This window comes from Ictalurus punctatus, chromosome 7 (assembly GCF_001660625.3).
Source record: "Ictalurus punctatus breed USDA103 chromosome 7, Coco_2.0, whole genome shotgun sequence".
In the NCBI taxonomy this organism is placed as follows: domain Eukaryota; kingdom Metazoa; phylum Chordata; class Actinopteri; order Siluriformes; family Ictaluridae; genus Ictalurus; species Ictalurus punctatus.
The window spans coordinates 23,997,997-24,013,979 of NC_030422.2; the positions used below are offsets into that span (position 1 = coordinate 23,997,997).

General features: G+C 37.0%; 3 protein-coding genes across 4 annotated transcripts in view; all 3 read right to left on the minus strand.

Moving 5' to 3' along the window:
• The window catches only part of LOC108267932 (E3 ubiquitin-protein ligase TRIM39), a 110,004-nt gene that overhangs the window by 93,869 nt on the left and 152 nt on the right, over window positions 1-15,983 (minus strand). The gene's annotated exons all lie outside the window — the stretch shown is intronic.
• The window catches only part of LOC108267935 (E3 ubiquitin-protein ligase TRIM39), a 66,606-nt gene that overhangs the window by 28,331 nt on the left and 22,292 nt on the right, over window positions 1-15,983 (minus strand). The window lies entirely within an intron of this gene.
• Window positions 8,557-15,249, minus strand: LOC128633124 (E3 ubiquitin-protein ligase TRIM39). The gene is made up of 7 exons (XM_053681948.1): window positions 14,969-15,249; window positions 14,115-14,188; window positions 10,564-11,120; window positions 10,218-10,313; window positions 9,837-10,070; window positions 9,571-9,740; window positions 8,557-9,148 (listed from the first exon to the last, which is right to left on the minus strand). Exons 2-7 carry the CDS (start codon window positions 14,131-14,133, stop codon window positions 8,596-8,598), a joined length of 1,629 nt encoding a protein of 542 aa, XP_053537923.1. The 5' UTR covers window positions 14,134-14,188; window positions 14,969-15,249; the 3' UTR covers window positions 8,557-8,595.

Below are 15,983 nucleotides of genomic sequence, written 5' to 3' on the forward strand. Positions count from 1 at the left end.
CATTTGAAGAAAAAAAACTTGATCCTGTTGGACAAAATAAGTTCAGCGAGTGTCTCTAGTGATAAATATCTGGTAGGTTTTAGCTTAAAAAAACCCCTCTAAAGTCAATGATAGAGACACTGCAAGGCTTATCCATCCATCCATCCATCCATCCATCCATCCATCCTCTACTGTTTATCCTTTTCAGGGTCACGGGGAAACCTGGAGCCTATCCAGGGAGCATAGGGCACAAGGCAGGGTACACCCTGGACAGGGTGCCAATCCATCACAGGGCACAATCACATATATATTCACACACCCATTCATATACTACGGCCACTTTGAACATGCAAATCAGCCTACCATGCATGTCTTTGGACTGGGGGAGGAAACCGGAGCACCCGGAGGAAACCCCCGCAGCACGGGGAGAACATGCACTGCAAGGGTTATTTATTAATTAATTTTTAATCATTGAGGGCATAAGAATAAATCTCTGACTTTTTTTTTTGGCTGCATGAAATTTTTTTTTTTAACTTTGACAGGCAATGAACTTAAAGTTTTATCATGCAGTGTTTTAAAAAAAAAAGAATAAAGTTAATTTTGTCCAAACATACATGTTTAATGTATTACTTTCTTAGTGAAATGTAAGAGGAAGATCAGTCTTTCTAAAGTAGAAAAGGGTTTAAGGGCTTTAGTGTATGGCAGTAATAGGGAGCTATAGTGAGGAGGATCATGAGAGACACTTTAAGACTTCCTTTTAGCTGGAGAGATCTATAGATGAAAATCAGTCTGATGATGCAGTGGTGTAATGCTGATATGTACATTTTAATGAGAGGAAATCAGAAACCTCACTGTACCTGCATACTGCTGAATCCTCTTCAGTTCTGTGGAGACTAATCACAACAAAACATCACTTTCATTACATTTAAGATCATTTTAATGCAACACATTTTAGACTTATGCCTAAAAATTGTTAAATATGAAAGTTCCTCACCTGTTTCCTTTAACTTGTCATTGAGTGTTTTAGGGAGTTTTGCAAAATATATCCTACACACTTTGCTGAGCTCTACTGAGTGTTTCATCTCTTGGATCTTCTTCAGTCGGTCCTGAATCATCTGCTGCACATCTCTGAGTGTTTTCTCCAGCTGTGTCTGAGAACAGAGCAGATGACAAATAGGTTTGTTTAAAAAAGTGATTTGTGTTAATTTCTCCTCATATGTGGTGTAAGATATAAGTCTTAGTATAGTAAATAATTTCCTCATAATGATTAATTAATGTAAATAATTTTGCATTTTACAAGTGAAGCCGAATCAGATCATATAGCTGAACAGTGAAGGTTAAAAAGTCCCGGAAATTGAATTCAAAACTTTCCAATCTGATCTACTACTGGATAAATTAGTTCACTTTATCTATAAGAATATACAAAGCTGATGTTAATCATTGTTTCTCACCTTCCTCTCTCTGCTCTCCTCCTCTATAGGAACTACATATGGAACATTCTGGCATATGTAGTCCTCCAGGTTCTCCACTGGGTTTATTAGTTTGTGTTTCATAAGTCTTGGAACATGATTATGAGGTTCTAGATGAGTTTCACACAAACTCAGAACACAATCCAGACAGGATTTCAGGGCCTTCATCTTTCCAGTGCAGGCATCACAAAGAAGCTCAGGTTTGTCAGGACCACTTTTCTTCTTGAAGTGATCTGCAATCTCTCTCAGTGTTGTATTAATCTTCAGTTCAGGTCTCTTGGTGAATTTCTCTTTACATAATGGACAGTAACAGTGTTGACTCTTCTCCCAGCACTGTGTAATGCAGCTCTTGCAGAAGTTGTGTCCACATGGAGTGGTGACTGGATCAGTGAACACATCCAGACAGATCGAACACTGCAGCTGATCTTCAGACAGGAGACTGCTGGAGTCATGAGAAACTAGATTTGATAGAACAAAAGTTACACATTGTTTATAAATAGTGTAGAAATACAGTCTCTATACAGTAAACTGAATCTGTAGTGAAGCTGTGAAAATCACAGACCAGAAGTTTAAAGGCACTTGTTGGGGTTTCATTTAATGTTTGTGTTAAAACTTTTTTGGTAGAATACCTTTATGAATTTTACAGTCAAGTGTATTTTCACGGGTACTGTATCTCTTATATAAGACATAAAACACACAACAATGTGCATTAAAAATAATCACTGACAGGGTGGTGTGAAGTTGTTTTCATCCCAGAGCTGAATATTTTTATATAAAACTGTACATGCTTGAGTGTTTTATTTCTCTTATACAGTATCACTGCAACACTCCTACAATAACACATCAGGATCAGGATCTCTAGTAGCTCCATAAAATCGTGTGCGGTTCGGCAGAAGGAGAGAGGGAGAGAAGAGATTGTTAGGACTGTGCTTAGTGTAACAGAAAATCTAGTCATGCTAGGCTTGAGTAAACAAATACGTTTTAAGTCTAGACTTAAACACTGAGACTGTGTCTGAGTCCTGAACACTAATTGGAAGACTATTCCATACCCGTGGGGCTCTATAAGAGAAAGCTCTTCCCCCTGCTGTCGTCTTCACTATTCGAGGTACCGTCAAATAGCCTGCATCTTTTGCTCTAAGTAGGCGTGTCTGATCAACAAAAACCAAAAGGTCTCTTAGATACTGTGGCAGGAGACCATTTAGTGCTTTATAAGTTAATAATAGTATTTTATAATCAATGCGAGATTTCACTGGGCGCCAATGCAGTGTTGATAAGATCGGGGTGATGTGGTCGTATCTTCTGGTTCTAGTTAGGACTCTAGTAGCTGCATTCTGGACTGACTGGAGTTTGTTTATGCTCCTACTGGAACATCCAGACAGTAAGGCATTACAGTAATCTAGTCTAGAGGTGACGAAAGCATGAACTAATATTTTTGCATCATGTAGTGACAATATATTTCTTATTTTAGCAATATTTCTGAGATGAAAGAAGCCTATCCTAGTAATATTATCTACATGAGTATCAAATGATAGACTGGAGTCAATAATTACAGCAAGGTCTTTTACTGCTGCACATGATGAAATAGAAAGTCCATCCAGAGTTACTATGAGATCAGAAAGACTACTTCTAGCTACAAATGGTCCTAATAGAAGTTCTTCTGTCTTATCAGAATTAATTAAGAGGAAGTTAATAAGCATCCAGTGTCTAATGTCCTTTACACATTCCTCAACTTTATTAAGCTGCTGTCTGTCCTCTGCCTTCGTTGAAACATACAGCTGTGTATCATCAGCATCACAGTGGAAGTTAATTCCATGTTTATGAATAATTTGACGTAGAGGTAGAATATATAAAGTAAAAAGCAGTGGGCCTAAAACAGAACCTTGTGGAACACCAAATTTAACCTCGGTATGCGTGGAGAAATCGCCATTTACATCTGCAAACTGATAACGATCGGTCAGATAAGACCTGAGCGAGGAGAGGGTTGTTCCTTAATGCCAGCAACATTTTCTAGTCTATCAAGGAGAATAGTGTGATCTATAGTATCAAAAGCTGCACTAAGATCAAGTAACACAAGCAACGAGACACAACCCTGAGGCCAGTAGCAGGTCATTTACTACTTTAACTAGCGCTGTCTCTGTGCTATGATGAGGTGTAAATCCTGACTGATGCATTTCATGAATGTTATTCCTATGCAAGTACAAACATAGCTGCTGTGCTACAACCTTTTCTAATATCTTGGAGAAAAACAGGAGATTTGATATAGGTCTAGGTTTTTTAATCAGGGTTTTAATAACTGCTCATTTAAATGATTTAGGTACATAGCCAGTGCTAAAGGAAGAATTGATTCTATTTAAAAGCGGTTCAATTACTCCAGGACAAATCTGTTTACAGAAACATGTAGGTACAGGATCTAGTAGGCAAGTTGATGATTTCGCTGAAGAGATTAAAAAGCTAGTTCGGTCTCTCTAAGAAGAGTAAAACATTCTAAACATTGATCTGATATTGCTATGTTATCATCTATAGGGTCAGTTATAAAACCGTCTGGTTTTAATTTATTAGCCTGAATTTCACATCTAATATCTTCAACTTTACCAATGAAAAATTTCATGAAATCTTCGCTGCTATGTAATGATTGAATGCTTCTCTCTGTAGTGGTTTTATTCTTAGTTAATTTTGCTACCGTGTTGAATAGAAATCTCAAATTGTTTTTGTTATCTCCTATTAAGGTGGAGAGATAGACTTTTCTAGCAGCACTAAGAGATTTTCTATAGTTCAGTAGACTCTCCTTCCATGCTGTTTGAAATACCACCAACTTGGTTTGACGCCATTTACATTCTAATTGTCGAGTGGTCTGTTCTAAGGTATACGTTTGATCGTTATACCAGGGCGCTAGGTTTTTCTCTCGATTATCTTTCTTTTGAGTGGAGCCACTCTATCTAGCATGTAGCAGAGCGTTGACTCTAAGCATTCTGTCGCTTGATCGAGTTCTGTCAGATCAGACGGTGATCCAAATCTAACTGATGTCTCTGGGAGGTTATTTATGAAGCTCGGTGCAGTAGCTGATGTGAAAGTACGTTTTCTGCAGTAGTGAGGCGAGGTGGAAATATTATGATCAGTACGTATTATGAACGAGATAAGATAATGGTCTGAGACAACTTCAGACTGTCAAAAAAATGACAATATTTTCTATATAATGAGTCTTTATTGATCACATATACATATGTACAATGAAATTCTTTTCTTCGCATACCCCAGCATGTCAGAAAGCTGGGGTCAGAGCGCAGGTTCAACCATGATACAGCATCCCTGGAGCAGAGAGGGTTAAGGGCCTTGCTCAATGGCCCAACAGTGGCAGCTTGCAGTGCTGGGGCTTGAATTCCTGACCTTCCGATCAGTAACCCAGAGCCTTAACCGCCAAGCCACCACTGCCCCTACGTTTAATCCGTATGTTAGTATGAGGTCAAGAGTGTGACCACCATTATGAGTAGGTCCGATTACGTTCTGATTAACCCCTACTGAATCTAAGATGGACACATCAGCTGTTCTCAGTGGGTCTTCCAGGTTATCAAAATGAATATTAAAATCACCAACGATTAATGCTCTATCTACAGAAACAACCAGGTTTGAGATAAAGTCTGCAAATTCACTAAGGAAATCAGTATATGGCCCTGGGGGTCTGTAAATAATAATCAGAGGAACTGACTCATTTTTTTGTAGCTACATAAGTTATACTGTTATAAAGAATTTCAAAAGATTTAAATTTATAACTGAGTTTTTGTGTGATGCCTAGATTTGAACGAGGCAGATGTACATACCTGTATCCAGGAGGACTGGCTTCATTTAATGCTATGTACTCGTTTGGTTTAATCCAAGTTTCCGTTAAACACATTATATTACATTCCTGATCAGTAATGAGTTCGTTAACAATAAGAGCCTTGACAGTCTTTATCTATTTCGATGTGCTAACGATTGTGAACAAAAACTAAACAAACAGATAAAAACAAAATCACAACGCAAGTAGTTTATTTATTTATTTCCCACAAGAATAATGTTTAGACTTAAACATATTTGTTTATGCACAACAAACCCCAGGTATTAAAATAAACCTTAAAGCACTTTAAAAAGGGAATATGTATTTCTAAATCTTACCAGAAAAAAAAATTATATTCTCACCATTTAATAGATCATTAAATTTGTGAGGTGAAAATTTATTTAGTCTTAAATACAGGAGAGATGATCAACGGTGCTGAATTTATTTTTCTTTTTTTGTTTTTACCTCCTTTAGTGGTGATGATTTTTTACCTTCTTTTTTACCTCCTTCATTTAAACAAGGACTGAAGTAAGGATAGAGTTTCTCAGTGAAAGACTGAGCAGTGAAAGAGTAGATATGAGAGCTGGACTTCACATCATAAAAGGAGACCAGACCCTCCTCATAATCCACAAACACCCCCACCTTCTCCACCTTCTCTCTCAGTGTGAGGGGGACAGGGGGATCAGTACAAGCCGTATACTGATTCTCATTCCTCAGTATCACAGTCCAGAATCCATACTGAGGGGTCAGATTAAATGTTCCTTTCCTGTTACTGGACTCTGTGGCCACTTCAAGATCCCACTCAGGGTGCCAATATTAATGGAGGACACTGTGTAAAATACACAACCATTTACACAAGCTTAACTTCAAAATTTAAAAGGTGATCCTTTGGCACTTTTTCAAATAAAAGCTATTTTGTTCTTTACTTTCTTAATATGTATTAAATTATTTTCAACAAAAAAGCAACTTTCATTATAGGGACTAACCGGTCTGAGCCATAACTTAAAAACTATCACAGTATTCCTATCGTCAATAGGCGTAAAAAGGAGCTATCAGGGGCACAAAGGGAGCTGAAGCTTCCAGAGCATGCTCTGAAGACCGAGTGCCCCACAACGTGTGGATCGAGGCAAGCCATGATAGAAAGAGTCCTGGATCAGCAGAGGGCCATTGCTCATGTCTTGTCCACTGACAGAAAGGCCCGACAACTCATCCCCACATGGCAGGAGGCAGCACAGTGACGTCCTGGAGGCCATCAACAAATCCCTCTGCCCTCTGACTGAGTTTACTGATGCGCTTTCCAGTGAAAAATATGTCAGTGTGTCCTTTGTAAAACCAGTCCTCCACCTTTTCAGCTCCTCTATCCTGAAAGTGAAGGATGATGACTGAGACCTAATACGCACCATCGAGACCAAAATCCTGAGCTACCTAGATGAAAAATACAAGGACCCCCTTACACAAGAACTGCTTGACATGGCCTCCGCTCTTGACCCGCGGTTCAAGCTCAGATATATCAGTGAAGAAAATGTTGCCCCAGTCCAAGCCAGACTTACTTCTGAGATGGTGAGGACTGCCCCTGCAGGCATGATGTTAGTAAGCTATTATTGTGGTTACACACAATCAGATACAGAATTTAGTATAAATGAATTAAATGAAGTAGATTAAAATGTGCTACAAAATCAGCTGCTGTAATGTGCTGTAATCTACTTTCTGGATATGGATGTTAAATATGTTTCATTAGATTATTCCTCATTAGATTTACCAGACTCTTTTCATGGAGATGGGCCCAACTGATCCCCATCTTGAGACTGCTGAGGAGCCACTGAGGGAACCACACCAAGACCCTCACCCCACCACGAACAACAAGCTATAGCCTCTGAGCTACAGTCTTACCTACAATTAGACAACCTTGACAGTGAGGAGGATCCGCTGGACTGGTGGAGGGAACACCAGAGACTCTATCCATGACTCTTGAAACTGGCAAAAAAGTACTTGTGCATTCGGGCCACAAGTTCCCCTTCAGACAGGGTTTTTAGCACGGGGGGAAATGTAGTGACCTGCCTTCGCTCCTCTCTCAAGACAGAAAATGTTGACAGGCTGGTGTTTCTTGCCAAAAACCTGTAAACACTGTTATTGCCTTTTCTGCATACGCCTGAATTGCTTTCATTTGTTTGCATATTGTTATATTTGATAGATATTTTCACTTGATTGATGGCATTTTTATTTCTACTTATCCTATATTTTGGGTACAATTTTATTTAGATTTTGCTTCTACGAGATGATGCCCCTTAAGGATCAGTCTAATCTGATGCAAAGATTTGTACATTAGCAGGAATGTAGTACAACATGGAGCTGAAAGCAGCGGTCTGTTTATTTAAATGTGAAAGTGCAATAATAATATATTGTCCCTAAAATCAGTGAATAATCGTGATAAATAATCGTGATCTCAATATTGATCAAAATAATCGTGATTATCAGTTTGGCCATAATCACGCAGCCCTACACTGACCAATCAGGTTGCGCTTTCTTCATGAATATTAATGAGGTTCCATCTGCCATCCTATGTTTAAGAAATTTGTTTTCCGAAAATGTATGGGATCAAGTTCCCATCAAAAGTATTACGATCACAGATCTAAATAATAATATTTGAAAAAGTATAAAAAATAATAACTCCCCTCTTGGATTGATTGGCTAGAGGAGGAGCTGTAGTGGACCAATGGTGACGCTAAATCCCGCCCTCATTTACATGAAACTCGAACTGCAGCATTTGGAAAAGTGGAGAATGTGGAAACAAGAGAGAAGGAAAAACAGCACAAGTGTTCAAAAAAGAAAACATGAGCAGAAAATGTCAGAGAGCACAAAAACACAGTAATATAACCAAGGAAAATTATTATGTGCGCCCTTCAAAAACCTTTGAATTCATGTTTAGTTTTGGGCGATATAATTCTGTATGTTTTTAAAAAAATGACTGTGATTGTGTTTGTGTTTGATGAAGTTTGAAGGAGAAACTCAGTGGTGTTCGGTTTTATCTACACAGACATTAGCAGCTGAACATCATACATTTTATTCATCATATTAAATTCTGCAGTAAAACTCAGTGTGAACTGTAAATAATCTATATTCATATTTGATTTGTAATGACAAAGTTCCACAATCATAATGTGTAAAAAACACGCTGTAGGATTAAAATAAATTTGTTTATGTGAAAAAAACAAGTATTAAAATAAACTGTACAGAACTTTAAAAGGGAATATGTATTTCTAAAATTTACCAGAAAAAAAGTAATATTTATTTTTATTCTCACCATTTAATAAATGATTATATCTGTGAGGTGAAAATTCATTCAGTGTTAAATACAGGAGAGATGATCAGTGGTGCTGAATTTTTACCTCCTGCATTTGAACAAGGACAGAAGTAAGGATAGAGTTTCTCAGTGAAAGACTGACCAGTGAAAGAGTAGATAAGAGAGCTGGACTTCACATCATAAAAGGAGACCAGACCCTCCTCATAATCCACAAACACCCCCATCTTCTCCACCTTCTCTCTCAGTGTGAGGGAGACAGGGGGACCAGCACAAGCCTTATACTGATTCTCATTCCTCAGCCCCACAGTCCAGAATCCATTCTGAGGAGTCAGTGTAATGTCCCCCTTCCTGTTAATGGACTCTTTGGCGACTCCGAGATCCCACGCAGTTTTCCCTCTGACCTGCACCTCATAATAAAATCTCCCTGAGGAGAAACTCTGCTTTCCCAGAACACAGACACATGGATTAAACCTCTGTGGTGTATCAGGGAGATCCTGTCGTGTGTCTCCATGTGTCACTTGTTTTCCATCAGCAGACAGGATGAGATATGGATGAGCTGTATCAGGATCCAGAGTCACATCCACTGAGAGAAACACACAGAGTGAGATGTGAGTTTGCAGGTAAAAAATATTAAACCATCATCAGTAGATCAGATTCATTAGGATTTATAAGAGGATTTGTAGAAGATTAAATTATGAATCATTGTCAAAGATGAGAAATATAAAATGTTTTCCTTCTGAAACTTTATTTCATATTTTAGAGTCACAGAACATGAAACACACACACACACACACACACACACACACACACACACACACACACACACACACACACAGACATAAGAGAAAACATGACTTTTGCAGAAAAACATTTACATTTGATAGGCAAAGAAATTAAAGTTTAATACTCATGAATAAAAAAAAAAGAATAAAGTTAATCTCTGTCCAAACATACATGTTTCCTGCATGACTTTCTTAGTGAAATGTAAGAAGAATATGAAATATGAAAGTTCCTCACCTGTTTCCTTTAACTTGTCATTGAGTGTTTTAGTGAGTTTCTCATTCAGAGTCTTCTGAAGCTGAGACAGAGCTGTCCTCACAGTGTCCCCACTCAGATCAGTGTTAATACTGATCTCAGTCCAGTTCTTGGTGTGTGGAGGGCTGCACACGGAGGAGTAAATCTACAGTAGAGCAGGAGAGAGGAGAAATCCCTCAGCATGGTGAGTGTTGTTCTGTGATGTTCTGCATTGCCAGTGAGCAGAGAGAGGAACACTGACCTGTAGGAGGTGGAGATGCTCCTCAGTGTGTGAGAGCTGCTCCAGCTCAGTGTCTCTCCTCTTTAGCACAGTGATTTCCTGCTCCAGCTCTTTAATGAGTCCTTCAGCCTGCCTCTCTGCTGCTTTCTGCTTCTCCTCCATCACCTCCAGCAGCTCAGCCTGACTTCTCTCAATGGAGCGAATCAGAGCAGTGAAGACTTCAACACTGTCTGCTTTCTCTTTCTCTGTGCTTCTCTAAAGGAGGAACACATTTTCACTTCCATCAGATTACACTGAATAGTAAAATAATGAACAATGTTTAGTGCAGTTTGTTCATCTATACAAAATAAAAAGAAAACTACTGAATGTAGCATCTATAAACTCATGTCATGTTGTACACACTTTACTGAGGTCTACTGAGTGTTTGATCTCTCTGATCTTTTTCTGTCGGTCCTGAATCATCTTTTGCACATCTGTCTGTGTTTTCCCCAGCTGTGTCTGAGGACAGAGTAGAAGAAAATTAATTGACCTTATGCTTATTATATTCGTCCGTCTGTTTTTTTAAAAACTGACATGTCATAATTTTCCCTATGCGTGGTGTAACAAAATAGTTAAATAACAAATAACAAATTATTTCCTTGGAATTATTCTATTTGAAATAAAAATCTTAGTCTGATCTACTACTGGATAAATTAAATTGAAATATCCATAAAAATGTCAAAATCTGATGTTAATCAGTGTTTCTCACCTTCCTCTCTCTGCTCTCCTCCTCTATAGGAACAGTGTTGTGATTCTTGTGGTCTCCTTCAGTGCAGAACTTACACACAAACATCTGATCATCTCTACAGAACAGCCCAAGAGGTCTCTCATGTTTCTGGCATATGTAGTCCTCCAGGTTCTCCACAGGGTTTATTAATTTGTGCTTCTTAAGTTTTGGAATATTATTATGAGGCTCTAAATGAGTTTTACAGAAACTTGCACAACAATCCAGACAGGATTTCAGGGCCTTCAGCTTCTTTCCAGTGCAGGCATCACAAAGAACCTCAGGTTTGTCAGGACCACATTTCTTCTTGAAGTGATCTGCAACCTCTCTCAGTGTTGTATTAATCTTCAGTTCAGGTCTCTTGGTGAATTTCTCTTTACATAATGGACAGTAACAGTGTTGACTCTTCTCCCAGCACTGTGTAAGGCAGCTCTTGCAGAAGTTGTGTCCACATGGAGTGGTGACTGGATCAGTGAATACATCCAGACAGATTGAACACTGCAGCTGATCTTCAGACAGGAGACTGCTGGAGTCACGAGAAACTAGGTTTGATAGAACAAAAGTTGCACATTGTTTATAAATAGTGTAGAAATACTGTAATTAGTTTCAACCTTGTCTCTATACAGTAAACTGCATCTGCAGTGAAGGTGTGAAAATCAGAGGCCAGAATTTCTACATTTTCCAGTACTGATATGAAAAAGACTTTTTATTCTAAACGCACTAACTGAAGTTTAAAGGCACATGTTGGGGTTTCATTTAATGTTTGTGTTAAAACTTTTTTGGTAGAATACCTTCATGAATTTTACAGTCAAGTGTATTTACAAGTGTACTGTATCTCTTATATAAGACATAAAACACAGAACAATGTGCATTAAAAATAATCACTGACAGGGTGGTGTGAAGTCGTTTTCATCCCAGAGCTGATTATTTTTATATAAAACTGTGCATGCTTGAGTGTTTTATTTCTCTTATACAGTATCACTGCAACGCTCCAACAATAACACTTTTTTTTAACAAAGTCACACTTTTATCACTCTGCAGTTACATTAAAGGTTGTGGAACATATACAAAAAATTCAAAACCTTTATGTTCATTTCCAGAATCCCAGATTGTATGTGCTCTCAGACGTTTTGACCTTACTTTATAAATACAATTTATTATTATTATTATTATTATTATTATTATTATTATTATTATTATTATTTTAAATAACACTTTGTTCTAGGTTACTGTGGCACTGATTTTTATTTGATATTCATTGTATTTTATTTTTTCACATTTCATTAAGGACTTATTTTGGTCCTTATATCAAGGTGTAAGAATGGCCCAGTCAATCACCTGACAAGAATCCTATTGAACAAGATTTAAAGACAATATGTTTAGAAGAATGGGCCAAAATCACACCTGAATACTGCGGCCGATTAATTTCTTCATGCAGGAAGCGTCTTGAAGCTGACATTACAAACAAAGCTTCTCCACTAAGTATTAAATACATTTCAGTTAGTGTGTTCAATACTTTTTCCTGTGTCATTCCACTTTATTACACATAACTTTATTTATGGACTTTAGTGTTGTGAATTCTTTATATTTCCAGATTTCTTGAGTTAATACTGCTGTCTGGTGAAAATTTTATGTGAATAACCTCACTGGAAATATATTTACTGAAACAAATGTAGACAGGTTCAATACTTATTTCCCCCCACTGTAGATTCTTGGAAATATTGTGTTTAAACTTCCAAGGATAAACATCAGGGTGAGTAACTGATAGAATTTCTATTTGATGTTAATTATAACAGCTTCATACGGGCTAGCTTCAGAATCATAGCACTCTCCCTGACGCATGTAACGACTCACAACTGTAAAGTGCCGTGATTCTGAATAATCTGTGAATGTCTTAACTGGACACACAGATGCACTGGCATTCATTATAGCGTGCTTCTTAATAGATTGTGCAAGAGGCCATTTAAATATGAAAATCATACAGGAAAGTATAGGGTTCTGTTGGGTCCCCTGTCTGACCAGGGCCCTTAGAATCGTCCTAATCTCCCCCCACCCCTACCTCATTACGGAGCCCTGTGTCACTGTAAGGAGACCTAATATCAGTACAATAACATGTTATATCATCAGTAACATAAATAGCAATAAAATAGTGTAAACAAAGTTTTTTAGTGAAAAGCTCTTTTTTTGCGCAGGACTCTGGGTTGGCTAATATTTCCATAAAATCTTGCTAATTATTCATATTTCTTTCCTTTAAAAAGAAATATGTAGCAAATTATTCATCATTGTGCAACACGAATACCACATGCCACAAGAACTTACACTGATTGAATTAGTAAAAAAGGAGTGAATCGCTTTGAGTTCATCGTGACGTCTGAGTGATCAGCTCCATGGGAGCTCCATCCAGCTCCACCCGCGCTGATCACTCAGACGTCACGATGAACTCAAAGCGATTCACTCCTTTTTTACTAATTCAATCAGTGTAAGTTCTTGTGGCATGTGGTATTCGTGTTGCACAATGATATAATTATTATAATTATTAAAAACTGTTTTACTTATTATGATATAATGATATAACAATTAATAATTACATTCCACAATCATATGTTTTAATATAGCTACATATATTGTTATTCATAAATTACTGGCAAACATAACATTTAATCACAGCATTTTTTTGAGAAAAGAATCGATAAAATATATGTGAAAAGAATTGTAACTATTTGTAACTTTGATTTGTGGAATTAAACAGTAATATTTAGTGGAGCTGTAGCTTAGCCATAGTACATTATTCAATTGCAGAATTTGCTAAAGAATATTATATATTATTAGGTAATGTCTGTGTATATGTCATTAACAGGTTCTATATATAATTGTTATGATTTTTGTTTCTTTTCTTTTCAGTTTGTAACGAAATTTAGTTGAGTTACATATGGAGGGTTTGTTCAGACTTTATTAATTATGGATGAACGTGACAGATTTCAGCGAGTATTTCATGATGCTCATTATTATGATTTATTTAATGTCACTGTGTATGGCTGCAGAGCATCACTGAAATAAATCAATATTTAAGTATTTAAATAATAAATAAAACATTTTGAGTCACATTTAACTATTTTTGCCCCAATTCCACTTCAGTATTATTCATTTATTGTCACTTTTAACTACATATCCAATTATTAAATTATTTCATTTTAACAATAAATATTTCAACAATAGTCTAAAAATTCCTCCATAGTCACATGATCTGTCTTAGTAGATTGCTTTCTAAGATGTTGGTGTTTTAGTGCACAAGTGTTATTATTATATGAAAAGAGACGCATAAAGTCATCTGAAAAGACAAGACATTCATTGAGATCATTTAGTATAATTTCAGATAAAATTCCATACTAGTGACAGTCCTTCTTTAAATGATGTAGCACCTCCACCATGCAGCACAAGTCATAGTTAATTAGTTGTTACTATAGAAACAGTGACTTCCTACTGCATAACTATTTAATAAACACAAATACAAATCATATATAAGCTGCATAACTTACATGATAGTGGCTGTTCCATGCTCCTTCTTCATCCACCTTTTGTTGGTCATGAAGATTCAGTCATTTACTTCCTCCTGTGTTTTAATTTTTTTCAGTAAGAAATCACATCATTCAGTTCACACATGTAACAGTATGAGGTGATAGTGATTAGTCTGTTTGACTCAGCATGCCTGTCTGCAGTGTTAAACATGAGCAATGACACTGGAAGCATTTAGACTGTGATATAAAACACACGTAAACATTCTTCATCTTCATTAGATTGTAATAAACACAGAATTTCACTGATCATTCTCACAGCTCTCAGCTCACTAACTGTATCATTCACAGTTTCTCACTTCCTGATGTGTTTGTAGAAGTGTTTATGTTTCACCCAGTGCTCATCTCTATACTTCTAACACAGTATACATACATACATATACATACATACACACACACACACACACACACACACACACACACACACACACACACACACACACACACACACACACAGGTAATTAAGTTCAGCTCACACATTTGGACAAATGTAGTCATTAAGCATAAAGTATAATTGTATTTTAACTTGTATTTAAGTGTTCATGCTGGAATCAGTTCAACTCTCCACTTTTGAGCAGTTAATAAAATAAAGGAACCTTTGACTCTGTTTTTCAGCTTTGCTGTCTCGGTTGATCACTGATCATTAAATACACAGTATAAAAAACACAGTTATAATCAATTTGCATTTCATAGTCAGTATTTCAGCAGTGTGTTAGAGACCCTGTCTCTGTCTGATATTGTTAACATGTGCAGTTTATCCTGATAAATCACACACTGACAAAACCTCTGAACTATAAAACATTCATTGAAGTAAATACCTTTATTTTACTTGCCACTTTTCAGGGAGTGAGAATTGTCTGCATTTATATTCCAGATTCAGTGAATATCCTGCAGTTAATTTCAGAAATTAATGTGAAAATAAGGGTTTCTTCTCGATGTGAGCTAACTGCTTTTCTCTTTCACTTCAGTCACTTCGTTGTTCACTTCTAATGGTTGATAAAGGGGCAGTTCCACATATGATCACAATGCAGTTTGTCTCCACCTCTTTGGCTTCACCTCTGCTCATGTGTATTTATAGTTATTCAAACTGCACATGAAATAAAAATAATGTTGTTTACTTCTCCTGCAGATTATCATCCTGGGCCACGTCATTTCATCTTTGGAAAACTGACTTTTGGATTTTGAAAAAAACAAACACACCTGTTACTTTAAACTATTGCAATGTTGTGCCAAGATGTTAAAATGCTATATGCCTTGGGTTTATAAGTAGCACATATTTTAGGCAGGTCACATGACTTAAGACTTTAGAAGCCATAATATTTAAATAAAAGTATTTTTACATCATTGTGAACTACATTTCTTGTAAAATAATCAGTATTTATACATTAATATTAAAAGCATGAGCTTATAAAAAAGATAAAAAATGTCTCATGAATATTCTGGTGTAAAGTGGAGTCCATTGTTGTCTCAATGACTGCAAGTTTCCCAGGTCCTGTGGCTGAAAAACAAGCCTAAACGATCACCCTTTCAGCAACCGTGCTTAACAGTTGGTTTGAGGTGGTTGTGGTGATATGCTTTGTTTGGTTTTCGCCAAACATGGAGATGTACATGAAGACCAAACATCTCCACCATGGTCTCATCAGTCCAAAGGATTTTGTGGTTAATTCAGGTGCAATTTTGAAAACCTAACTCGTGCTTCATTTACTTTTTAGAAATAAGGGGCTTTTTATCTAGTCACCCTTCCTTGAAAGCTGTACAAGTTCATTTTTCTGCTTGTGATGTCATGAACATAAACATTTACTGTGTTTACGGCCTGTAGGTCACATCCCAGAG

Bases quoted from the DNA above. Each gene is read 5' to 3' on its own strand.
- LOC128633124 (XM_053681948.1), bottom strand. The intron at 10,314-10,563 runs GTGAGAAACACT...CTCTGTCCTCAG, and splicing joins AGGAGAGCAGAGAGAGGAAG to ACACAGCTGGGGAAAACACA. The intron at 9,149-9,570 runs ACTTTCATATTT...CTGTGTGTTTCT, and splicing joins TTAAAGGAAACAGGTGAGGA to CTCAGTGGATGTGACTCTGG.